Below are 25,348 nucleotides of genomic sequence, written 5' to 3'. Positions count from 1 at the left end.
TTCAGTTTGGCAAAACGCTTTATTCAAAGAACCTCTCTTTCCTCCTTAACTGCTCAAATATCTCCTAAGGCTGGGAGTGATGTCTGATATTTACACAGCTCAAAGTCTGAATACTCACTAATGTCTTCAGGCTGTTCTACACACATGGCTGCTCCGGGCTCCCTCCAGCTCTGATCTTTGTTCTTAAAATGTACTACTCAATGAAGCGTTCAGAGTCTGAATGAATAAAATCTTCACCACCATAATTTGTTACTTTTCAAATCATCCTTTTTGGGAAGCTGAGGCCATTCTCTGGAAAGAAAGCAAATAGCACAGAAATGCCTCGCAGTAGTGAGTGATGCACCAAGGCTTTCTTGTGTTGCTGGGGAATAACCACTGCCTCCCACTCTGCTGGAGGAGTCCACCTTCCACCAGAAAAGATGTAAAATAACTCATCTGTCAAAGGTTTTGTTACACTTCCCCCCTCAAATAGGGGCCTTGTCTGAATGCAGACCAGGCCTTTTCTATCTCTGGCTCTTTTGCTGCTTGCCTCATGGTGGTAATTTCTGTAGGCAAAGCTCAGGGGAAGGAGTCCGATCCTCAAAGTAGACAAATATACACAACTCTCCAGACAGCAGAGACACTGACTGCAGGGGTTGTGAGATGGCAGTGCAGCTGGTCACCAAGCAGTCAACTCAAAAAAAAAAAAAAAAAAAAAAAAAAAAAAAAACCCGTAATGACCTGGTGAGTTTCTTCCTGAACATCAACTGTACATGGTAATGTGCACACAAGTCTCCTCCCTCTTCCCTAACACCACGCACAAGACAGCCAAAAGCTGGGCAGCATTCTCTGGATGTTTCCCAATAACTGCTCCTCACTCCTTTTTTTTTGTTTGTTTGTTTGGAGTCACTGGGATGTCCCCTTCCTTGGCTGTAAGGAACCATTATGAAGAGGGAGGAAGAGGCCTTGGCAAGCATTTGTTTTCTCGTGTAACACATGTCAGACACTTTGCCAGGAGCTGGCAGTTCAGAAATGAATTATGCATGCTCTTGGCCTCTTCCATTCTTGGAATGTCTAACAGTGAGGAAACTTCTAGAAAAAAAAAAGAATCTACTATAAAGTTGAGAAGGGCCAATCTCCGATCCTAGCTCTGGTCTAGTAAACATATTCCAGTGCTTAAATATTGCTCATCCTTATTTCCACATACTACACTGACCACTGGTAATATTGAGCACATTTTATCTATATTCTCTCGATGTCAGCATAAACTGCCACAGACAAGATTAGTCAACAGTTTTCAGCAGAAAGCCAGTGAGCCCAAAGCGCTTTGTTTACGTGGCAGTTTCTCCTAATTCTACCTACCTCTAGGCAAAGAGAAGATCTTGGTCTCAGATCTTTCAAATGCACATTTCCCTCTAAGTGCACAGCCTATCTGCTCGGACACCATGTCCACCACCCACAGCTAAGTCACTGGTTTACAGTTATCCCTGACTCCATTCCCCTTCTCTGTCTCTAGGTTAAAAAGAACCAAACAAGAAGGACATGTAGCAGGAGCCTCTTTTCCCGGACTGAGCTGGACAAGAATATGCAGACCCTTCAGATAAAGCTTCCGTGTTCACACTCTCTGCAAGCTCTCTGCCAAATGCTTCCCACACACTGCACTCTCACTAGCAATGCTTACAGAAACACTAGACAAAGCATTATAGATGGATATAAATGCCCTAGGAAACGCCTAAAAATGACCAAGAGGCCCCAGGGAGCAGAGGCCTGAGCAGGCATGGCAGGTGTTGCTCAAAAGGAAATCGCCCAAGGGGATCAGGTGCAGTCAGGAACCCAGGAGTTAAAAAGAGCAAAGGCACAAAAACCCAAAGCGGAGCCCAGCATGGAGGAAAGGGGGCACAGGAAATGACCACAGGTGTCAGAACTACCATGTGTATGTTTCTTCCAGAACAGAAGAGGGCGGCCACGGGAGGCACCCACCACCCTGGCAGAGAACTGAGTGCTGTACTTTGGTCAACTGGGCAGGGAGAAGGGGAAAGGAAATACAGAATACACCTCACCAGCTACTAAACTGCAAGTCTTTCTAGTGTATTATTGGTTGTTTTAATTGGGTGAAAAGAAAAGAATCCACAATATGTATGGGGCCCTAGGTTTGATCCTCAGCACTGCAAAAAAAAAAAAAAAAAAAAAAAAAAATTTAACAACTGAAAATACATTTCTAATAAAAGTGATGAAGATGGCATCGACAAGAGCAGGATGTGAGGTATTAAGCATCCACCCACATCCTGTCACCTCATGAACGAGTCAGCTGTCTTGTGGACGCTCAGACACACTACATCTGCTGTCTGTTTCCTTTGGTATTTGGCTTTTACTCTAGAGTTTTACATGTCTTAAGCTCTATTTTGAGACAAACAATGTGCTCCGTCTCTGAAGATGAACAAGGGTGTTTAATAGGCATTTCTCTACATTCCTGTGAGCCTGGCCCTTGGTAAAATGGCTTATTTGCCCTTTTAAAACCTTTACAGTCCACATGAAAAAAAAATAAGCAAAGTGGAATGACTTTTATAAAGAATGATTTTATGGATGTATCCAGGGATGATCCTATTAAGCGGATTAAGCTAGTGTAGGGAAGACAAACATCATATATTTGCTCTTATTTGTGGTGCCTGGACTTTGTAGAGAGACATAAAATCACAGTGGGTATGTGATCTGAAGGTAGAAGCCAAACTGTTCAGGAGAACAATGAGGCCTGACAGGTGGACAGCAAGGGGAGAAGCGTGTGGGACATACTTAACTGTAGGAGAGTCAGAAGAGAGTGTGGGACATACTCAACTGTGGGAGAGTCAGAAGAGAGTGTGGGACATACTCAACTGTGGGAGAGTCAAGAGAGTGTGGGACATATTCAACTGTAGGAAAGTATGGGGAATGAACTCAACTGTAGGAAAGTGTCCAACTGCAGGGCCCTGTGCAATGATACACAATGAAAATGAAAACAGAACCTTTAGAATAGCGATTTTACAAAACTGTAACTAGTGTCTGTTCTATCTACAGCATGGGAGGAAGCAGCCGGGCACTGGGGTGCTTGAGAGAGCAGTGCTCACAGAGCAAGCACTTCATGTGCTCTGTTCCTGCAGGCGCACATTTTGTTGTGAGGGTGCTCTGACTGGTATCTGGTCCTTTATCCTCTTCAACGAAACCAGCAGAGGGATACATATTCTGAAATCCTAACAGGTCCAGTTAGATCCTGTCTCTATCAGTCAGTGTCAGAACTACAAGCCATGTCATACTTCTCCCAACATGAAAAGGGAAGCACTAGGTAACTGAAGGCTATAGCCTGGTAGGAGTAATCAGAATGGAGTCTCAAGAGCCCCGAGGGACAGATTCTTCTGCTAAAAAGAAAAAAAACAAGTGCTTTTTATTAATGTCCTTTTAAGGGGGCATTTAACACTCGGTATTTATAGCAACATTGGTCCAGGCAACCCCACATATTTCAAAGTAGCTAAGGAGCTTTTGGGACTGTAAATAGGTTCACATCTAATTCAACATCCTTGAGAACAGACCATTACCAGCACTGGGAAGCTGTCCCTGGTCAGAATGACAAATAAGTCTGTAAACCTGGGGACTTTGGTGGAGAAACAGTATCTGCATTTAATGTAACACAAAAGCAAAGCAGTTTTAACTGCCTTCCCAGGGAACCCAGGGGATTAGGATGGTTCTCTTTGCTGCTGCTGTTCAGAAGAGCATCTTCAGATGCTGCAACAAAGAACTACAAGTGAGCCAAGGAGACACAGAGAGCCACATCTCAGCCTAAGAGCACAGTCTGCACACAGCTAAAGAATGGAGGGCTGTGTGGGAGAGAAACAGTGAGTTTAGCTGTTGCAGAGGAGCAGATGGCTAGGTGAGGGTAATGAGGGGTCTGGCTCTAAGTGAAGAACAGAGGAAATGAGGCAACATGGACGCCCTTGCTCTTCAATCACGTACAATCCAGCTGAGGGCACACAAGCACCACGTGCTATGTGACAGGTTTACTCTTCCTCAAGAGGATCCAAGAGAGGAAAATCAGAGCTTCAGGATGATAAGCAGAAAAGAGGCAGGCCTGTTTCTGTATGTAAACATGCTGTCTCATGCCACCACTCATGCACACCCACCAAAAGCAGTCCTGTATCTATGGGAAAACACGACTCCACCCTGTGGCAGCTGGGGTTTGACCACACTTGCACTTGTGTATCAATCAATCAATCAATCAATCAATCATTGATGACTTGACAGGTGATAATTCTCAGAAGTATCTTCTGGTTACCAGGCCTTAATGCCTTTCACAGACACACATCTGAAACCCACGTGAGTGTGTGGCCAGGTTCACAAGGGCAACAGTCTCTCAGGATGCTGAAAGGGTGAGCTGTATTGGGCTGTGCTTCCTTCTCTTTGTAACAGGCCAAGGGGCTTCACGTGGGAGACAGAAGCAAAGGCCTCCCTGTTCTCCATCCACTTCCAAGTTTTCTTCCTTTCTAACATGCGATGAGCTCTGCAGGACTGCTTTAACTACAGAAAGCAGCAGGGGAAAGGAGCATGTGGTGTTTGCATCAACTAAACAAGTAGCGTGAAATGTAGGTGGTGGGATCCATGTCTATTCCAGTGTCACCAGCATCCAGCTCATGTATCTCAGGGGCTCTGCTCATGGGAGGAACTGCTTCTCTCCCAACACGCTGGAGGGAGTCTAGCCTCAACATTCTTGGGGTCTAATTTTTCACATGCCCACTGAGTCATCCGGTGCCTGGCTGTGTCTGGGGCATTGACTGTGCTACAAAATGCTGGAGTATGATCGAGGAGTGATGGGAGGAAAGAGGTACATAGCCAGAGAACGGTGATGGCAAAGAATCATGGGAGCAACGAGTGTGACACAGGTAGAAAACTAGAAGCTCTGAGACTCGGAATTCAACAAGTATAGTTTTGATGTTCTGGCAAAGAAATAGAAAAGCAAATGCAGAGGCTAACCAGCAGCCTGCCTGGTAGCCTTGCTTGTTTTGTTTATTCTACCTCAGGGATGCCTATGCCGAGTCTACAAATGCTGTCTGGGTAGCCATGAAAGTAGATGAGTCCCATCCTTTCAGAGGAAGCTCTGGAGCCTGTCTGCTTCAATACTGTGGTAATTTGGCATCAGCCAAAGTGAAATGATGGCCAGACCTGCCACAGAGGCCACTCTCACATAACACCATCTGTGTGTCCCGGGAAGACCTCAGTCCTTCTTGTCATCCTTTTGCGGCTGACTTTTTGTGGTCCCTAGGTTTTTCCACACCTCTGTGTACATTAAGGTCCCAATGAAGACAAACAAGGTGCCCAGCCAGTGCCACATAGTGAACTGGTTCTGGAAGTACAAGATAGAAAAGATGAGGCTCACAAACTTGCGCAGAGTCACAACTAGTGTGACAGTGAGGGAGGTGCACTCTGTCGTAAGGATGAACACACCCCGGATGCACACGTATCTGGAGGAGTGGTTAAGGTTGTTCTCTGTAAACTAGGGTTTAGGTTCGAGTCCCGGCTTCAACCTGACATGCTGAGAAAACATGAAGACCACTCTGTGGACTCTCCTTAGCAGGACTTCCCAAAGGACTCTGGCTCTGCCACTGCCCAGCCCGTTACTATGAACTGTTGTTACAGTTTATAATGAAGGTCATCTTGAAGTGACTGCCGGAGTGACACTCTTGGGAAGGTGATCCTACTCACTCTATCTGTCTTGTCCTCAGGCTCTCCAACCTCTCCTGGAGCTCTCTATGGCACATCTATGTGGTTTCAGAAGGAGGCAGTCAACCTCCATCTGTTTCAGTATTTTAAAGATGCCACGACTCTTACAGTAGTAAGGTCCTTCTATTAACATAATTTCCCCAGGAACCCAGGCAGGAATCTCAGACTATTTCATCTCATAACATAACCAGCTGTAAGCCAATCCATGAAGTCCTGTTTCCCCTGTGTGACCTATCTGACCTTCTGCACCATTCCTCTCTTTCCCTTCTACAAAGGGGCTTCATGAATAGGTCTATCTGTTTCTAGCTTACCATATAAATCAAGGCAAAACCCAAATTCATGTCCCCTACACTGTTAGTCTAAACAATCATCTGCCAAAGCAACATGGGGACACAAATAACAGAGGACTAAAGGATACTGAGTCACAACATTCATGAAGAGGTAGAACCACATGATGGGCATTGTCACCCCGATGACTGGAACTTGGTAGAGTTCTGCAGAGGAGAAGAGAGGGCACAATCATGGTGGCATGGACAGTGAAACCTTGCATCTTTTGAACAAGGTTAGACAGGCAAAACCAGTAACAGGAACAGCGGCATCATTTCCCTTAAAAAACAGTTGGCACACATGTCTCTTTACTTACCTGGTTCCAGTCTATGCTAACCACAGGAGTGGAGCTCTATGGGTTTTCCCAGGATCTCCACAGACCATGGCATTAATAATGAGAAATGATGTTTTGTAATTCACAGTCTCGTTGACTCTCTTACATACTACTTTTATAACACATTTTTAGGTCAAAAGACAGACACAAGTACAGCGCAGGCAGAACAGGTCTAATGTGTATAAAATGCACTTACTACCTGTGCTGTGTGCATCATAAAGCCTTGCTATAAACAGGCTTCTCTTATTGGTCACCCATCTACGTAACACTTTAGACAATCAGGTTGTATGTGTGAGGTCCTCCCAGGGGACTGACCATCTTTCATCAACTTACCACGTAGTCACTCTAAAAAAAGCAACCGCTCATCTTCATACACACACTTCACACTGGTTTCGTATTTCTTTTTTTAAAATATTGTTGGTAATTACTTTATCTTGTTTATTTAATCTGTATCTAGGAGACAAGCTCTGTCATCATTTTGCTCTGTCTTGCTTGGTGCCAAGGCAACTGAGATCTGTGAGCAGCTCTGCCTTTCACGGCAGAAGAGAAACAGAGACAGCCGGGCTGCCACCCAACTTCCCAGGGCTCCAGTCAACAGCTGCGTACCGGGACTACTTGTTTGCACTCTCAAAACATTTAACATTCCATGTTCAAATGCAAACACACAATGCCAGAGGAAAGGAGGCGGCAGGATATTCTTATTCCTGGAGAATAGGGAAGTTCCCACTGCTGCAGCTACTGATTAACAGCTCCTCCTGGACGTCTGGCGGGGCAAAGGTTCCGATGAACACCAGATAAAGCTGTAGTTGAACCAACTATAAAAAGTGAGGCTTTGCCTCAGAAACCGGCAGGGAATCCTGCCACATGACCCCAGACTTACCGGACTTATTGAACAGAACAACGTGCTCATAAATATCAGAGGCCAAGAAGATGAACCCGGGAAGCGGAAGGGCATGCTGTGGGGAGAAAGGGATGACAGAGGTAACTGCAAACCCACCGCAGCACAGCTGCCTTAGCGTTACAATGACTTGAGCTGCCCCGTGAGCACCAAAGCCCCTCCGAGGTGAGGTGTCTAGTGCCTCTGTTCCCCCAACATCAGATGGCACGACATCTTAGGGAGTCTGATGGTCACCATGGAGAAAGCCAGGCAAAGGAGTCGAGTCCTTCCCTCTACAAGGGAAATGGGGACCACAGCACACAGTCATTGTGCCCAAAAGGAGTTGCTACATGCTAGATTTGGAAATTACAAGGAAATTACAAGGAAATTTGGAAATTACAAGGCCCACGCAGATTTTAAAGGATTTAGAAACCAGTATAAAAGAGATTTGAAGACAATTACGGAAAAAAACAAACAGTGAGAAGAGGTTAGAGAGGAAGAGACACATAAGGGCCTGACAACCGCCACCCTCCTCACTACAACACTACAAGGGAAGATCAAATCACAGAGACTTTTGCTGGGCTGTCACTATGCTTGGCATTGCCTTCAATGAAAGACACAAACCAGATAAAATGTTTACCCTCTGAAAGTCCCCAGCCACAAACTCTAGCTCTAAGTGTATGTGTCAAACTGCCTGTTGGGATTAACTGTGCCTGGGAGGAACTATCTCCGGGCCTTGGAGGGCAGTTAGGTCTCTGGTCAGATCCCAACAGCAGTAAAGACGGGAAGGAGAAGGCTGCAGGAGTGCCAGGTGACCCCTTATGATGAAGAAGCTTAGGTACACGCAGTGATGTGGACTATCACACGACTGAAGCCCCTTTGGGGAACTCAGGCCCTGAAGCCCCCATCCCCCAACTGCCTCACTGATACCCACAGTCCTGACCTGTTGCTTTGGGGCTTATGTTCCCCTTCCAGCTTCCTGCACTGGCTGGACAACTTTACCCACAGGAACTTTGTGGGCCTCAGTCGCTCGTCCTTTAAAGGTTACATGTGGCTGATCATCTCATATGAATACCTGTCACTCAAAATACACATTATCCCCACACCCCCCAACTCAAGTACTTCAGTGTTCTGTCTAAAGGCTGGTCACAAATAAAAACACAACCTGTCAATTGCACAGGGTTTCATTCAGCATAACATATCAAAAATGGAAGCTTCACCTGCCCAGAATTTAAGAAATTGCTTACATTATAAAATAACGCCTCCTTGGAGTGTTTCCCAAACTGTCTGTACAGAGTCTCTTGGAATATACCCATCCTTGCCGACATCAGCAGAGCAAAGGTCAGTGCCCCAATACCTAAAAAACAATGACCAGGTTACAAGATGCCTTTGTACATGTTTTCTCAAGGTGACAGTATAATTTATAGTCTGGTAACTATCATAAACTATAAGACATGCAAAATTTAAAACCACAATGCTCCCATCGAATCCTCTCTGAGTTCTCATGTCCCCGTCCTTATACATATTTCTGTATACTAAAACAGGATGAGACTGACCACACATCTTTATACCTTGCTTTTCTCAGGAGGTTCTTCTGGACTTTTCCGTTATGTCCTTTATTATATGTGTATAATGTTCTTTATGTGATTTATGTTCTGTACATCACCCTATCATGTGCTTGTATCAGTTTAAATGTCTTGATATGAGACCAGTTATATTTCCAGTTATTTTGCTGAAATCAATATACACAAAAACCTGAAATGTTATTTGCTTCCTTAGGATAAATTTTCATAAATGGAACTGCTGAGTCAAACGTTAAAAAAAACCTTTAAGACCTTTAAAAAACTCAATACCCAATATTTCTTGAGAAAGGCAATCGATTCACTCTGCTAGCGGCTTATATGAAAATGGCTGTTACTCTACTCACACAGTGATGGTCATTTACCATCTTGCCAAAACCGTAAGTCGAAAATTAAGTTATCATGTGTGTGTATATGTGTGTGTATGATATTTCTATATTAAGAGAGTATACAATTACTGGACATTAATTTTCCCAGGAATTGTATGTTTGTATGCTTTGAGAATTTTCCCATTGAGTAAGTACTTTCCTAACAGCACAGAGATCTTTTCTTCAAAGAACATCAACTAAAGGGTTAATTAGTGTCCAAATCTCAGATAAGGAGGACCCTCTCTCCTGTTATCTTCTTCCACCCCATCAGTGTTAGCCCGCTCCTGCTCCTATCACAAACACTGGAGTGTCCCCTCCAAACCCATGTGAGTATGAGGCCCTGGAGGAGCTGTCTAATTAATTCCACACAGAGATACTTGTATTTTTAAAAACTCTCATGAGAGCTGACTTGGGAACACTGCCATATGGAGCCCTTAACTTATGAGGAAAATAAGCCCAAGAGTTAGAAATGTATCCTGGGAAATTCAGAGTCAATAGTTGTAACACGCCCTTCTTTCACAGGTCCTTCTAGACACCGGACTGGCCGTGAAGAAACAGAAGGCTCCCTCCACAGTAGTTCTGAAGAGAATGGTAGACTTTTCTCTCTTGTGCCAGTGACAACCACGGGAAACATGGACCTACACAGAACACGATGCCTAAAGAGTCAACACTAGCCTCCTAATTTTTTGAACACTAAGGTTCAGAGATGTATGAGTCCCAAGTGCCACTCTCCTCCTTGGCATAATTAGTTTAGCCTAAACTTCTTGCCAAGAAACATGTCCCACAGGAGAAGACTCAGCAAACATAAGTGCAGAGGTAATTAGCTTTTTGTAAATACTGTACTTGCCTAGTAACCACCACGCAAATGCCTGGAATCCATCCTTGTCACTCAAGCCGGACTGGACAGTCTAGAAAATAAGAAAACACACTGTGTACAGGCACCAGAACGGCAATGGCGTGCTGAGATGCAGGGAGAGTGTCTCTGCTGCCCACTTCCTCCTGTTCCTCCCTGAGCTGCGTCCTTGTATTACGTAGGTACTCTAATTCCTTTCATAACTCATAGGTGCCCAATAATGGGTCCCAATGACAAGTAGTGAACAGAAATGATTTAAAGCTGATTCTTACCACCTGCTTTGCTGACATGAAAGTGCAAATAAATATCCCTGCAGACACCAGGGCAATGGAGGTATACTTGAGCATGCTGTATCTGAAAAAGAAGGACAAGACACCTTAGGACAGGACACAGCGTCTAATGGGGTCTACCGCCAGGCAACAAGTGATTCAAGTACAAAGAGCTTCAGTGCCATTGGGGGAGACTCCCCAGTAGTTGTCTTTAACAGTTTGTTGACCAGCATGCTGTTTTATCAGAAAATGAAAAAGAAAACAAAACCAGAAAACAGACACACACCAGATGTCACATGACTCTGCATTCTGCTCTGCAGAAACCGATAATGCAACGCACCCAGGCTTCACCAGTATCTGGCCTTTCCAGGCCTAAGAGCTCAGAATGTGTGTCCATACAGACACTATTCAAGAGGAACAAGAGATTATCAGGTACCAGAGTCAAAACTTGGGGGATAATGGAGAATTACATTCTCCAGGAAAGGTATTTCATTAAAAACAATCTGAATAACTTAAATGGTTTTTGTAAAATGTAGGAAATGCTGGGTAGAGGGATAACAGATTCATAGAATTGGTGACATTTCCCATTAACTAAAACTGTATCATTATGATCTCCTCAGAGTCTCGGTACTCAAGGAAAAGAACCCAGGAAGGATGAAAAGAAATTAAACTCACAGAACGAATCACCATTTCTTTCCTACTCCAGTACATTGTACCTTCTGGTTACAATACCTCATCAAAGGCTGAATGGCTACGAGGCTGAGAGAGGGATGAGGGGAGTCCACTACAGAGAAGTGAGGTAAGGAAGTGGAAGGGGCTGCTCAGGAAGAGCAGCTTAGCAGGAGCCGGAGATGGACAAGAGGGCATGGGGATGGACACGATCAAAATATATTCTCTCTCTCTCTCTCTCTCTCTCTCTCTCTCTCTCTGTCTGAGAGAATATATTTATATAGAGAGAATATATATAGTTATATACATACATATGTGTATATGAAATTATAATGTATATAGTTAATTGCATATAGTTAATATATGTTAATAGAACCTTATATAAGAAATATATTTGAAAAAATATATAAAATCTTATGTATAAGAAAGTAAGAAAATAAGCCTGGAACACAGTTGGTGGCAGAATATTTTCCTAGCCTGGACAAGGCCCTGGGTTTAATCCCCAGCACCAGGAGGGAGAGGAGGAGGGCGGGAAAAGGAGAATGAATATAGAGACGTTAGAGAGACTCCTGTTCTGTGAATGGCCAAAGGCTCAGAGTCAAGATAACAGATTCCAAATACACTCTCAAGGGGAACAGATGCTAAGAAGAACCCCTGACTATCAGGAGACTATAATGCTTTACATATAAATGTGTGTGTGTGTGTGTGTGTGTGTGTGTGTGTGTGTATTCTTATTATGAACCAAATCACAGCTTAGGGAGGAACACAGGTCTGTTCCAAGATTAACTCTAGCTTCCAACAAATACAGTCTTCATCTTAAACAAAAAGCCTGGCTGTTTTACTATGTATGCTTAAAGCAGAGAGGACTGCAAAGAACTCACACATAAGAGAACGTATCTGGGGACTCCACAGCCTCTGGAGATACAGGACACAAGAAGCCTATCAAGACAGGACAATTGTCCTTGTTTTGATATAGCCCTTGTTACCTAAATACTGTAGGTTCTAGACAAGCAGGTGGGTGTGGTGATGTACGTTTTTAATCTCAGCACTTGGGAGGCAGAGACAGGTGGAGCTCTGTGGGTTCAAGGCCAGCTGGTTGACATAACTAAGTGCCAGGCAGCCAGGGTTACATAATGAGACTGTCTCAAAAACAAAAACAAAAACAAACCCCTTTAGGTTCTCTCCCTGAATGGGCAGATTCTTCCCAGCCTAGAGAGCCCTAATACTGAGAGACTAGGATCTGGTATTGAATTGAAAACATGGCATCACTTGCACAATTTTGGTTTTAACTGTGAAGGTGACCTTGCTATAAGAAATCCTGTAGACTCTCTACTGTCTCTTCCTAACATTCCTTCTCTCTGGCAGAGAAGAAGGGCTGAGGCTCAAGGGGCAGGTGGGTACTTTGAAAACCCATCCTAGGCTGTTTCTGCCATTTCCCACCCATGTCCTACCACACCACTAGCCACAGTTATAAAGAATAACCCCAAACCTTCTGCTCCTTCTTCATGTCTATCTGGGACTTTGCTGGGAATTGTCTTAGCATATAAAATTATTCCCTAGTTCATTACACTGATGAGCGTCTTATGTGTGGTGAATATGCAGGTTAATAATAAGAGTGTTTGCAGCTCGCGTGAGGCTCTGGGATTTTGCCCCAGGAATGCTAAGAATAAAAATAAAATGGACAACAAAGCACTTTCTAAAACAGCTGCCCCTCAGACCTGCCATACACTCCCTGGAAATGCTCCAAGTCCACATTGTCCATTATGGTTGCCACTTGACATGCATGGCTGATCAGTGTTTAAAATGCAACTAGCCAAAGTGGAAAATACTGCATTTTATTTCGCTTAGATAATTTTAGGTTCACATGTGGAGTCACATGTGGCTAACGATGACCATACTTCACAGGGAAGTTCTGTGTCGACTAATTTTAGTTAGCAAAGCACTGAAGATCCAGTGATAACAAGAGCTGTCTGGCCCCACAGGAAGCCACAGTGAGAGCCTCTGACCTGGTCAGTTGCCATTGGAAAATCATTATTACCCATGAATCTTAGAGAAAGAACCCAGGAAAAGGCTGATGGCCAGGAGGACTCCTATCTCCACTGTGGGAAGAGGGAAGGTGAGCAGTGCACAGAGGTGGCCTGGAGTGTCACTTCCACATACAGGACATGAAGGTGTGCTGTTACCTTTTCTTCAAAATGATAATTCCTAGAATCATGTTGGCAATCAGAGAGCCCTGTAAAAGAAGACAAGGGTGGCAGTTTTAGTGCACTAGGGAAGAAACCATCATGATTCATGATAGGTAGAAAAACATTGGGTGAAAGATGAACAGTCACTAAGACAAAATAAAATAAAATAAAATAAAATAAAATAAAATAAAAATCTGTCCTGTGAAATGATAAAATCATTGTAAGATACAATATGAATAAAAATCATCAATTCTCAGGGCTGGAGAAATAGTTCAGAGGTTAAGAGTGCTGGCTGTCTTCTAGAGGTCCTGAGTTCAATTCCCAGCAACCACATGGTGGCTCACAACCATCTGTAATAAGATCCAATGCCCTCTTCCAGCATGCGGATGTACAGGCAGACAGAGCACTCATAAACATAAAATAAATAAATCTTTTTTTTTTTAAGTGTGAAAATTGGTCAGTTCTCACTAAAGTCATAACATAAGCTATGCTTAATAGGGTTAGGTGAAATGTGAGACCTACTTATGTCAAATTTTCCAAGTATTTAATGTATACAACTTCTAGTGAGCTTTCCCCCCACCTCCATTCTTAATAAAGAAAGGCATGCTGGGATCTCCCTCTCCTCTAGAAAGGTGTCAAACAAACAAATGGTATGTGTCAATTTATTGAAGGTCACCTCAGTCACTGTAATTATTTCATGGGTGTCCCTGTAGGAATAGGATTCTTAGTCCTACAGAAGTCTCAGGCAACAGGATGACATTGCAGCCAGCACCCACTCTGTAGACTGCTGCAACTCCACCTACATGTCCCTTGACGTCTGCCCTGCTCTTTCTTCTGGGAACACTTGGCTCTTTCTCATACCCCAGCTACAGAGACAGCTCACCATACATGAGGTGATGAGGAAGATGGGTTCTCACTGAGAGGGACACTCCTCATCAGCAACTGTCCTGCCAGGTGTGGTGGGACAAGCCCATAATCCCAGCACTGAGGAGGCTGAGGCAGGGGATGGAGAGTTCCAAGCCAGCCTGAACTACAAAGCAAAACACTGCAAGGCAGAGGGTGAGGGAAAACAAAAACAAAACCAAAACTTGGGCAGTAAGCAGGAGCTTAAGAGCAGCCAGGGGGAGGAAAGAGAAAGTAAATCTCTTTCCCACAGAAATCTTAATTTGATTAAAAAGTATTATTAAAGTCATATATTTATCCTGAGATAAATAAAAGTAAGCCATCCACTGTCTACCTCCCAGGTCTCTCTGTGCCTCCCACTGCAGACGAAAGCCATCCACCCTTGCTCACACACTGTGCACTGTCTACCTCCCTGGTCTGTCTGTGCCTCCCACTGCAGACGAAAGCCATCCACCCTTGCTCACACACTGTGCACTGTCTACCTCCCTGGTCTGTCTGTGCCTCCGACTGCAGATGAAAGCCATCCACCCTTGCTCACACTGTGAGCTGGCAGCACTTACTGATCTGAAGATCATATGCAGAGGCATGGCGATGTTCAGATTCAGGGCGTAGTTGTTCACCACGCTGACAGTGAAGAACATGGTAACCATGATGGCATAGTACCTGCAATGACAGAGAACAGATCACACAGATCTACTTGTTTCAAGAAACTCTGATATAGAAGGAAATATATATGTTTGGTTTACAAGACGTTTGGAGTACAGAGAACCATCATCACGTAAAGTCAAATATGTAAGTACAGATACAAATACTTCACAAAGTCAGACTAGCATGGGGAAAGTCTGAATTGAAGATGTTTAGGAAAATACTTGAATATTTTTCAAATAGCTTAGAACTAGGTTTTACAAATGTTGCCTAACCAATAGCAAGAGAGTTTAAGTGAACAGATAATTCTTCTTAATATTTTATTTCTTTGTACATACATTTCGTAGGGCCCTAGAGAATGACTACCTTAAATGTATCCTATACAGATATGTATATATTATTTTTCTTAATTTTGAAAAAAAACAGACCCCAAAGATTTGCTAAGTCAAGATTATGTTCAGCCTAGCCACTGTGACAATTATCTTAGAGCCAGGAGACTCTAAAATAAAGAAGTTACCCCTTGATTTAGAATAGAATTTATACTCAAAATCAGAGAAATTTTATTTTATTTTATTTTTTTTATTTTTGAAAGACAAGGTCTGTCTGTGTAGCTCTGGGTGGCTCTGTAGATCACAGTAGCTTTTAACTGTCAGAGATCCACCTGCCTCTGCTTCCTAAATGCAGGGATTAAAGGCGTGTGTCACCACTGCCTGGCCAGAGTCTTTGACATTTCAGAATGCATAGGTCTTAAAATTAAGATAAAAATTAAAAATTAAAAAAAAAAAAATCCTAGGAGTTAGAGACGAAGCTCCATTGGCAAGAGTAACTTGCTTAGTATGGATGAGGCCCTGGGTTACATCGCCAATGCCACATAAAGTAGAGAAACAGGAGGATCAGGAGTTCGAGGCCATGCTCAGCTTCACCTCAAGTCTGAGACTAAGTAAAGAGACTGTCTTGAAAACTCCTACAGTCATGACGTAGAAGGGAAAAAAATACATGTAATAAGTACATGGATACTATGGGTAAGTAAGATCAAGTAAATAGATGAAAACATTTTATATTTGTATGTTTTCATCTTCACCTAGGAAGTAGTTAAGATAGCTTTCAATATGGTTATATCAACTTGTCATGTTCTTGTAGGTCAAGGGATTAAAATATCAGCAATTTCATGATTCATTCAAAATATTTTTAAAACTTTAAATAAATGCCTAGACAATCTAGAGCAAAAATAAACAATGGTTCTGTATTGCTCATAAAATATTCACCTTTGGGCAGATTTCTGAAAAGTTTTGTATCTGCACATCTGAAGACTGAAACAACCCTGAGCCTCACGTTACCTTTCTTTTTTGTTTTTGGTTAGATGTGGAGCTGGACAGACAGCCCACTGGGTAAGCACAGCCCAAGTTGTGTTAACAGTCTGAGGGACTTGACAACCAACATAGAGAAGAATGCAACAGGCATGCCAGACCACTAGTGTCAGCCTCCTCACAACTCAAAGTCACCTCTGTTAGTCAGTTTACAAGGCTTCTTGCCAAATGTCCTCATGACGAGATACCACTGGGAAACAGCGTTTATCAAGGTCTTTCAGGATAATTAATTTAATTCTTCCATGTGGCTACTTATATAACACAGCTTAGAAACTGTTTGTGGAGATGAACGACCTAAGAAAATAAAATAATCGCTCTAAGGGATATGCTAATGAAGACGAAACCATGGGGACTTAATGGCAGCAAGAGGGACAGGGTGCAATAATGACATGGTAGAGGTGGGCCAGACATGGTGGCATACACCTTTAATCTCAGCACTCAGGAGGCAGAGACAGGTGGATCTCTGTGAGCTCTAGGGCAGCTGTGGTTAGACAGTGAGAGGACTAGGTAGAGGCTGAAATGGGAACACAGGGAGGAGGAGACAGTTTTGCCAGCAGGGGTATATATATATATTGTTACCACCAAATACCTTGCTCCAAGAAAGAGGGGGGGGGGGGCGCACTGGAAGACCCAAAGGAGTTTAAAAAAAAAAATGATCAGATTCCTACTGTGATGTAAATGCTGCCCTGCAGGAACAGATAGTATCCCCATAAACATGCAGATAGTAAACCCAGAGGAAAGTAAAATACTTAGTATTACCGTAACAAAAACTTAAGGTAAATATTAGTGAAGTTCAGCAGGCTATATATGAAGGCAGCAAAAGAACAAGGATGAGCTTGAGTACTTGGAGACAATCACTTGGGAATGTCACTCCCAAGGAACCTGAGTGACACCACTCTCCTGAACACTTGCTACTGGGGGACACCTCTATCAAGTCATCCCACACGAGAACAATCACATTTAGCCTGCGGAGACTCCTGACTGATAGACAGAGGCCTGGCATAAACAATTTTCTCTGAGCTTGTCAATCATTTTCTTTTAATTGAAGTGAAATTCACACAACATAAAATTACCCATTGGTGAGCAAACAATTCAGTGACATTTAGTGACCTGCTATGCTATATACTTATTGTTTCTTTATTTCCAAAAGCCAATTATTTCCAAGACGCTTGACAATACCACTCTTAGCATAATCAACAAAGGACGACTACATAACTATTGTGGTCACCCTAGTCCTTCTGACTCTGTATTATACACATATACACTTACCTCCATCGCTGCTATTTAAATGTGGTGGGCAGGAATTTTATTCTAAAAACAGCTTTCTAGACTGTAACAATGTAACTCATGAAGCGCCTGTCTCCATTGTTATCCAAACTTGAGAAGCATGCAGCCCATACTTGTGCGGGTACTGCAGCTCATACTTGTGCGGGTACTGCGTTTTAGGTTTTCAAAGGACTCACCAAGACTGAATGTGCCATACCTTATTGGGATAGCTGGTGGCTTCCTTCCCAAGTCAGCTTCAAAAAAGAAACCTTCCACAGCAATAAATAAGAACTGTGCAAATGTGACAATGTTCCCGCATCCTGGATGTGCCCTGCACGGTGAATAACAGAGAAAAAAAAATAAGGCAAAGACTCAGATAAAAGGCACCACAACCTGTTATATTTACAGCACCAAAATAATAGAGTGGATAGATTTTGGCAGCTCACTGTCCTTCCTCATATTGGCTCTCAAATCCAATGGATCACCAGTGGCCAGGTGGTGACAGGGGTATGGCTTTAGACTATCCTCAACAAGTGAAAAATAGTTCTTGGGATGGGAAATAGGCTTGCTATTTAAGCAGGGCATGGATACATGTCTGTACATAAATCAACATAGTTGTGTATCTATGTAAGAGTGATTAAGAAAAGCTATCAAAAATGGGTTCTGGGGCTGGGACAATAAACTAGACATTACTGAGAAATACTGCTATAGCACATGGCAGTTCTCCACAACCCTTACAGTGGTGAGTCAATACATTAGACAGTCAAGAGATATATCTGGAATTCAATAGATCCTTTTCAGTGCTCTATGGAAGAGCCGGGAGTCTTCCATGGTGACTATTAGGAACACATACCATAGTATAAACACACGTCAGACAGTTATTTCTGACATCCCTCTTGAGACACTCTGAAAATCAGTCACATGAAATGTTGACAGTTTTCTTGAACTGCCCCTCCCCCAATTCTGTTCTATCACTAAAGATGTCCCAAGTGAGCATCCAAATTCCCCCTAAGACTATTATTAAATGGCTTTAGAATCTGTCTTCGTCTTAACCCAAGACACCCACATGACACCACTGAACAGAGGCTCATTAAAGCAGTTATACATCAATACAGTGCTATCTATTAAAGTCAACTCCATTCTCTACTGGTGCTAAGAATACTGAACACTAATGGTAAGATACACAAATTCAGCAGTGGGACCTCGAACATGCTAGGTGTCCTAGTTAGGGTTACTATTGCTGCAATGAAACACCATGGCCAAAGCAACTTGGAAGAAAAAGGTCTATTGGGCTTACATATCCACATCACCATTTGTTACTAAAGAACATCAGGGCAGGAACTCAGAGCAGAAACCTGGAGGCAGGAACTGATGCAGAAGCCTTGGAGGGGTGCTGCTTACTGGCTTGGCCCCAATACTTGCTCAGGCTGCTTCCTTATAGAACCTATGACCACCAGCCAGGGAACAGCACCATCCACAATGCACAGGGCCCTCCCTCATCAATCACTAATTAAGAAAATGCCCTACAGGTTTGTCTACAGTCCAATCCTATGAGAGCATTTTCTCAACTGAGGCGCCCTCTTTTCCAATAACTTTAGCTTGTATCAAGTTAACATAAAACTAGCCCGCACACTAGACACGCACTCTACCACTGAGCTATATCCCCAGTGCAAACCCTTAACCACACCCCTCATGCACAGTAACAGGCAAGGAATACACCATTCTACCAGGGCTAGGCTTGCCATCTGAAGCAGACATAATGCTGTACTTAAAGCTCTGCTGCCTATGAAGGCTTCTCGAAACCCACTGCTTTAGACACAGTTCAACAATTTGTCTTTCAGAGTTTCTTGGTTCAAGAGACAAGGCCAAACCTTCTAGGAATCCATAAACAATTGTGTAAGACATTCATCTCATTCAAGAATCTAATTAAAACCATTAGTCAATACAAGAGAGTGGACATTTAACTCTAGATGGTCTCCCGCACAGTGCTAGCCAATTCTGTCCTGGCTGATCTCGGGGAACCCATGTATCAGGCTGAGCATGGCAGGGCAAGCATGTAAGCCTAGCATTGTGGGTGAGTGAGGTGATATTTTCTCATAATAATAAGGAAAAAAAAAGTAAAGGGGCCAGGGATATAGCTCAGTGGCTCGGCCAAATACTTGTTTAGCCTAGAGGAAGCACTGAGTTCAATCTTCAGTACTGTGAGTGAGAGAGTGAGCGAGCGAACGAGAGAGCAAACAAAAGAAGGAAGAAGCCATGTGAAGTTCGTTCCTGGAGAGGTTCACTATCCTAGAAGTGATTTTACTGTCCTGGGGTGGGACCCCGAGAATCTAGACTTTCAAGGGCTCCCCTACTGGATCCTCATGGGAAAAGGGTGTGCCTGTACTTGTGCATGCAAGAGTGTGTGTGTGTGTTCTGTGTGTTTGTGGTGGCACAGAGCCAAGGACAATGGTGCTCCGTGTTGTTTCCTGCTGACATGCAAGAGCACCTTTGTCACTTACTGTGCCTGTGGAAGTTAGTAAACTTCTAAATCCCATTTTCTCCAAAATAGGAACAATGGGAGTGCTTATCTCTCTGGTTTATTGTTGCACAGAAGAATAGGTCCCATAAAAGCACTTAACACACTCTCTGCTACATACTAGAAAGGCAACTAGAACCAGGAAGATGACCAGCCTAGGCTCCTACAGAGGTCTTCAAAATAGTGACAGCTGTCTTTTCTCTAGCCCCCGTTTACCGTGTGTGTGTGTGTGTGTGTGTGTGTGTGTGTGTGTGTGTGTGTGTGTGTGCATATGGATGTTTGCATGTGTGGGAATGCACTTGTGGACATGTACATGTATGTGTAAGCCTGAGGTGCCAAGGTTGATATCCAGAATCAGCCTTAATGGTTCTTCGACCTCATTCACTAAGGCAGGCTCTCTCAATCAAGACCAGAACTCAGAGAGAGAGCCAGCTTGCTCTGGGATCACCTGTCTCTGCCTTTCCAGGCTGGAATTACAGGCATTTTATGTGAGTTCTGGGCATCTGCACTCTGGCCCTCACTCTTGTACAACAAGCACTTTAACCATGAGACATCTCCTCAGCCCAAAAGTTACCCTTTTAAATAATCACACTGGACATCTTTGTTTTTCCCCTTTATAAAATGAAAACTATATATTGTTGCCATCACAATTCAATAAGAAAATACACATCAAGTGCCAAGCAGCACTCTGGAGTATGAACACGTCTCTGGCTCTCCCTTCTATTTTCTACTAAAAGGTTGGGCCAAAGCCCTTACAGAGTAGTTACGGGGAAGCCACGTTACCCAGTGAGAAAGGGCTCCCAGTGGGCATGACCTGGATCTCTGCCCTCAAGAAAAAAAAAAGCAGCACCTGGGAGCCAAGCATGAACTATAGGACACAGTGCCATTGTGAAAAGTTCAGAGGGTGGACCTTGTCCCCTTCATCTGTGTACACACACACACACACACACACACACAAAGGGGGACAGAGGAAAAGACAGCTGTCACTGTTTTGAAGACCTCTAACTCTGTAGGAGCCACTTGGGACAGCCTGGCCTTCACTCAAGTAAGTCAGTGGGGTGGAGAGGCCTCACTTTACGCAAATGTACTCTGGCCTATGAGCATGTGTGCAAAAGATTTTAAGAGTTTAAAAGGTTAACAATTGTATCCTTCATATGATCTTTGCTATTTTCCTTTATTTATCCATATCTCATGGCTAAGGACATGGAGGTCACATGTACTCTGTTAGGTTGGACTTCATGGCAAATGACTAGGGTTGGTATGTCACTGCTACTATTACCAGGCTTTAGATGTGCAACTATTACTACCATCTAATTTTAGGATACTGCAGCAGAATATTTTCCCTGCAAGTTGGGAGGAGTTAACGTGGAAGGAGTTAGGAGAGGAAGAGGAGGTGTAAGGAGAGGAAGGGGAGAAGGAGGAGCTAGGGAGCAGAGATGACCACACATGTACCAAGAGCAGTCTTGGGTAACAACTTATATCTAGGTTAGTTAATTGGTTAACACTTCTAGGTTAGTTAATTGGTTAACATATCTAGGTTAGTTAATTGGTTAACAATTGTGTGGTCATCTTGTTTATTGAGCATTATCAAACTTATAAAGCCTTTGGATAATCTAAGCATTAGAGTCTCATTTCTACCGGGTACTGCATGGATGGCTGGATAGTCTGGGCCCGGCCCAGCCTTGTGGAGACAGTGTGGAAGATTGGCAGAGACATCTCCCACGCTGGCATCTCGTGGGTGGCAGGGCCGGTGTCTCTTGCTGCCTGAGCCGGATGGCCTGAACCAGCAACTTGAGCTGCAGCAGCAGCAGCGAGAACATGCAGCTGCTCGTGACCTCAGGCCTTGTCTAGTCAGGAACATGGCAGCTGTTTAAGAACAACCAAGATTGGGCGCCGCTGCCGGTTTTATATATCTCCCGCATTAGGGTACCCCAGAAGAAGTCTCACCAGGAATCACGCTCCTGTTCTCCCTCCCATAGGGTCCTCTGCTAACTCTATTCTACTTTTTGTCTTTCCATAGGAGGTGTATGATGCATTCCTATGATCTGACATTCAGCACTCCCTTAAACGAATGCAGAGGGCATTTTAGGGACACACTGCTGGCACAGCTCAAGGGGTGCAATTCTTTTAACTGGAATGATTCGTTTTAAAGCTTCGAAATAAAAACTTGAAATGTTTTCCCAGAATCTTTCCTTCTCTTAAACTTTATTTAAGACTTATAACCATTGCTGGGCAGTGGCGGCGCACGCCTTTAATCCAGCACTTGGGAGGCAGAGGCAGGTGGATTTCTGTGTTCGAGGTCAGCCTGGTCTACAGAGTGAGTTCCAGGACAGCCAGGGCTACACAGAGGAACCCTGTTTTAAAAAACCAAAACAAAACAAAAACAAACAAACAAACAAACAAACAAAAAGACTTAAAACCATTAATTGCAAACACCTTGTCTTACTTGGGATTTTCTTTGGCAAAAACCCAAATTTCAATTTAAAAGATAAAACAAACTTTCTTTCTTTCCTAGACATAAGACTTTCTTATTTGATTTTAATTCAACGTCATGTTTTAAAGGGAAAAATAAAATCTTTCAGATTGTTATCCTGATACTAAGACACATAATACCTTACCCTGCTTCATTAGCTCTGTGTGTGTATAGCACACATATAAAAGATATGTATCATGCTTTCAAGGTTGAGCATAAGCACCTTAAGAAGCGAATCAGGGGCTGGAGAGATGGCTCAGCGGTTAAGAGCACTGATTGTTCTTCCAGAGGTCCTGAGTTCAATTCCCAGCAAACACATGGTGGCTCACAACCATCTGTAATGGGATCAGATGCCCTCTTCTAGTGTGTCTGAAGAAAGCTACAGTCTACTCATATAAATAAAATAAATAAATCTTTAAAAAAAAAAAAGAAGTGAATCAGTAGCTTACTTACTATTTTGTAGCTGCTCACGCAGTACACAAGGTTTGTACTTTATCATTGGCACCAATTATAGGTCTACAAAAGTCAGCAAGAAGAAACTAATCTGTTTTTATATTGGGGGAAAATGGCTCAATACTCCCTTCTTTCAACAAGTCATTCAGCCTTTGCATTTAGAGAGACATCTGAGTGTTCCGAGGAGCCATTTTAAAAGCACAGCTCCTGCTCGATAATAAACTTTCTATGGTAATTGCTCAAGATTAAAGCCACAAATTCCAAGATCTTATCTACAAGGAACTTTAAAGACTATCCGGCCTAATCAGGTCAGATTTCACTGCTCTACCTTGGGAAGTCTGAGCTTACTTAAGCAAATCAGGTATACGTTGCTATTAATCTAATGTACTATACATTGTGTTAATAAGCCCACTTTCTTACCTCCTATGGAAAACTCTCAGTTGTGTACAAAAATGCAGATTTACAAAAAAGGTTAAAATAAAGAATTCAGATTCATTTACAAATTGGTCCTAATAAAATTCTAAATAAAAGTTCCTACAAAGAATGAAAAGACAATAAAAGAGAAATGTATCCATTTCTGGATACATACAGAACTTTTCCGGACCATCACAAAAAAACAATGTATGTCTGTACTGAAACAAATTGTAAGAGAGAAGTCAAGGGGAGCAGATCGACAATTGCAGCAAGCATTCCTCGTGTATCTCATTCAATCCTTCAAAACCCGTGGGGACAGGGTGAGTTATCACACATCCTTATGATGGTTGAAAAAGTGCTTTAGCTAAGAGCTCCTAAGCTAGAACACACAGGTTTCACGTAATTTAGTGGCATATTCAATGCAATTACCTGACTTTGTTTCTATAGCTGGCCTGAATGTATCACTTTCTTATTTAACAATATATTAAATATATTGAATTCCAAAGTCTCCTTCCTTTGAAGTGTATCCAGAAACTTTCTTTTTCATTTTCATATTCTTATCCACTCCCAAGACAATCGATCTTCAACACTCTGTATAATAAAACGGTAAGCTCTCTAACAGCAAACAATAACCCATAGAGAGTTGACCATAAATACTTCAGAAGGACTTAAACCAACAGTATCAAATAGAATAAATTTCTACCAGACATCTGTTCAAAACTCAAGTTCAAAAATGAAAGGGATCTGCAAATGTTACTGGGCTAGGAGCTTAGACAGACATCTTCGACTCCATTTCTTGCTCTGCCACTTACAAATCGTGAAAAGACGCCCAACTTTGCATCTGTTTCACTTTCAGCAAAACAATGTAACTTAGTCACAGGGTTGTTCGGATAGTCAAACCAACACAGTATAGAGATTCAGAAACATGTAGCTAGTTACTCTGAACTGAGGTAGTATTGAAGTGCCTGAAAAAGGAGACCCAAAGAAACTAAGTAACTAGCCAAGGCTATATCTGCAGAAGGGCCAAATCTGAAATTACTATCTCTAGCCATTCAGTTCTAATCGGTTTCCAGTTCACCTCCTGTCTCTTTTCTAACTTCTGCCTACTGAACTTTGCACATTATTACCCAACACTATTTGTAAGACACCGCCACAAAGCCAACTCTGTTCCCAAGCTATACTTCAAAGTGCACACTTCTCAACTAAAGGCTGTAATGTGCAAAATGCTCAGGGACCATGGTGACAGCTCAGTAGTTATCTGCACCACATCACTCACCTGAGTCAAGCCAAGCCCTCACAGTCCTCTATCTCTACGACCAATAGAAACAAATGCTTTGCATAACGTGGCAACACACACAAGCGAAACTTTCTTTGCAACGTGTACAAAACAGGACTGTGGGAAAGTTTTGCTCCAGACAAACACGTGTCATTCATTAACTGGACAGCGAAAGATGCTAGAGTTTGGATGTGTAGTAGGGAGAGGGTGCTCCTTGAGACCTAGGATCAGTCATGTGAGAAAGTCTCCAGGCTTCAAACTCCCAAAGTGTGGCATGGAGATGCCGACAGCAGCACCTTGGATGTTCCTGTCACCTGGATGCTAAGGAATGGAGGAGTGCCAGGGCTGTGGTGTAGCTGACTGCGTGGGCATCCCGTGCAACGGAGTAGGGAGGCGGCTTAGGGCGAGCAGCCCCAGACCAGCCTCGAGAACCCGGGCGCGGCCGGAGAGGGTCACTCACCGGGCCAGCAGCTCTAGGAAGATCACATTACTGCAGCAGCCTGCGAACACCAGGCCCACCGCGAAGGCCGGGCGCATGGCCGGTACCGGGCACGGGGAGCCAGCGCGCAGGGGGGAAAAAAAGCGCCCTTTCAGATCGCTACCCTAGAAAACCCGCGCGCAACATCACCACCGCCAGCTGTTCCTTCCCTGAGGGCGTCTTAATCAACTCTTCCTCCGCCGCTGCCACCGACGCGGCCAGATCAGGAGCTGTAGTTCTCAGTTATACCCGGTCCCATTCATTTGAGGGGGCGTCCAAGGGCTGTCCAAACTACATGTCCCAGCAGACCGCGCGCCTTTACGGCAGGCGTGGAAAAAACAGGCAAGTTTCCGCGAAGCCTCGCGTGAGTC

At 43.5% G+C, this 25,348-nt stretch overlaps 1 protein-coding gene and 1 long non-coding RNA gene across 4 annotated transcripts; one reads left to right on the top strand and one right to left on the bottom strand.

The window, feature by feature from the left end:
• Slc35b4 (solute carrier family 35 member B4) lies at window positions 1-25,348 on the bottom strand. Its single transcript, XM_034519454.2, has 10 exons — window positions 24,960-25,348; window positions 17,583-17,696; window positions 14,648-14,750; window positions 13,182-13,231; window positions 10,333-10,414; window positions 10,055-10,115; window positions 8,507-8,616; window positions 7,263-7,338; window positions 6,140-6,215; window positions 1-5,462 (listed from the first exon to the last, which is right to left on the bottom strand). Exons 1-10 carry the CDS (start codon window positions 25,034-25,036, stop codon window positions 5,216-5,218), a joined length of 996 nt encoding a protein of 331 aa, XP_034375345.1. The 5' UTR covers window positions 25,037-25,348; the 3' UTR covers window positions 1-5,215.
• LOC143434539 (uncharacterized) lies at window positions 10,063-22,202 on the top strand. 3 transcript variants are annotated; one of them, XR_013104100.1, is made up of 4 exons: window positions 10,063-10,238; window positions 10,950-11,128; window positions 14,429-14,879; window positions 21,904-22,202. It is a non-coding gene; the product is annotated as an uncharacterized LOC143434539 (long non-coding RNA). The 3 variants fall into 3 exon arrangements; XR_013104102.1 differs by lacking the exon at window positions 10,063-10,238 and adding an exon at window positions 10,282-10,761; XR_013104101.1 differs by lacking the exon at window positions 14,429-14,879.

The sequence above is a fragment of the Arvicanthis niloticus genome, chromosome 15 (genome assembly GCF_011762505.2).
Source record: "Arvicanthis niloticus isolate mArvNil1 chromosome 15, mArvNil1.pat.X, whole genome shotgun sequence".
Taxonomy (NCBI): Eukaryota; Metazoa; Chordata; class Mammalia; order Rodentia; family Muridae; genus Arvicanthis; species Arvicanthis niloticus.
The sequence above is the reverse complement of the archived record's forward strand: the minus strand, read 5'-3'. Positions and strand labels throughout refer to the sequence as shown.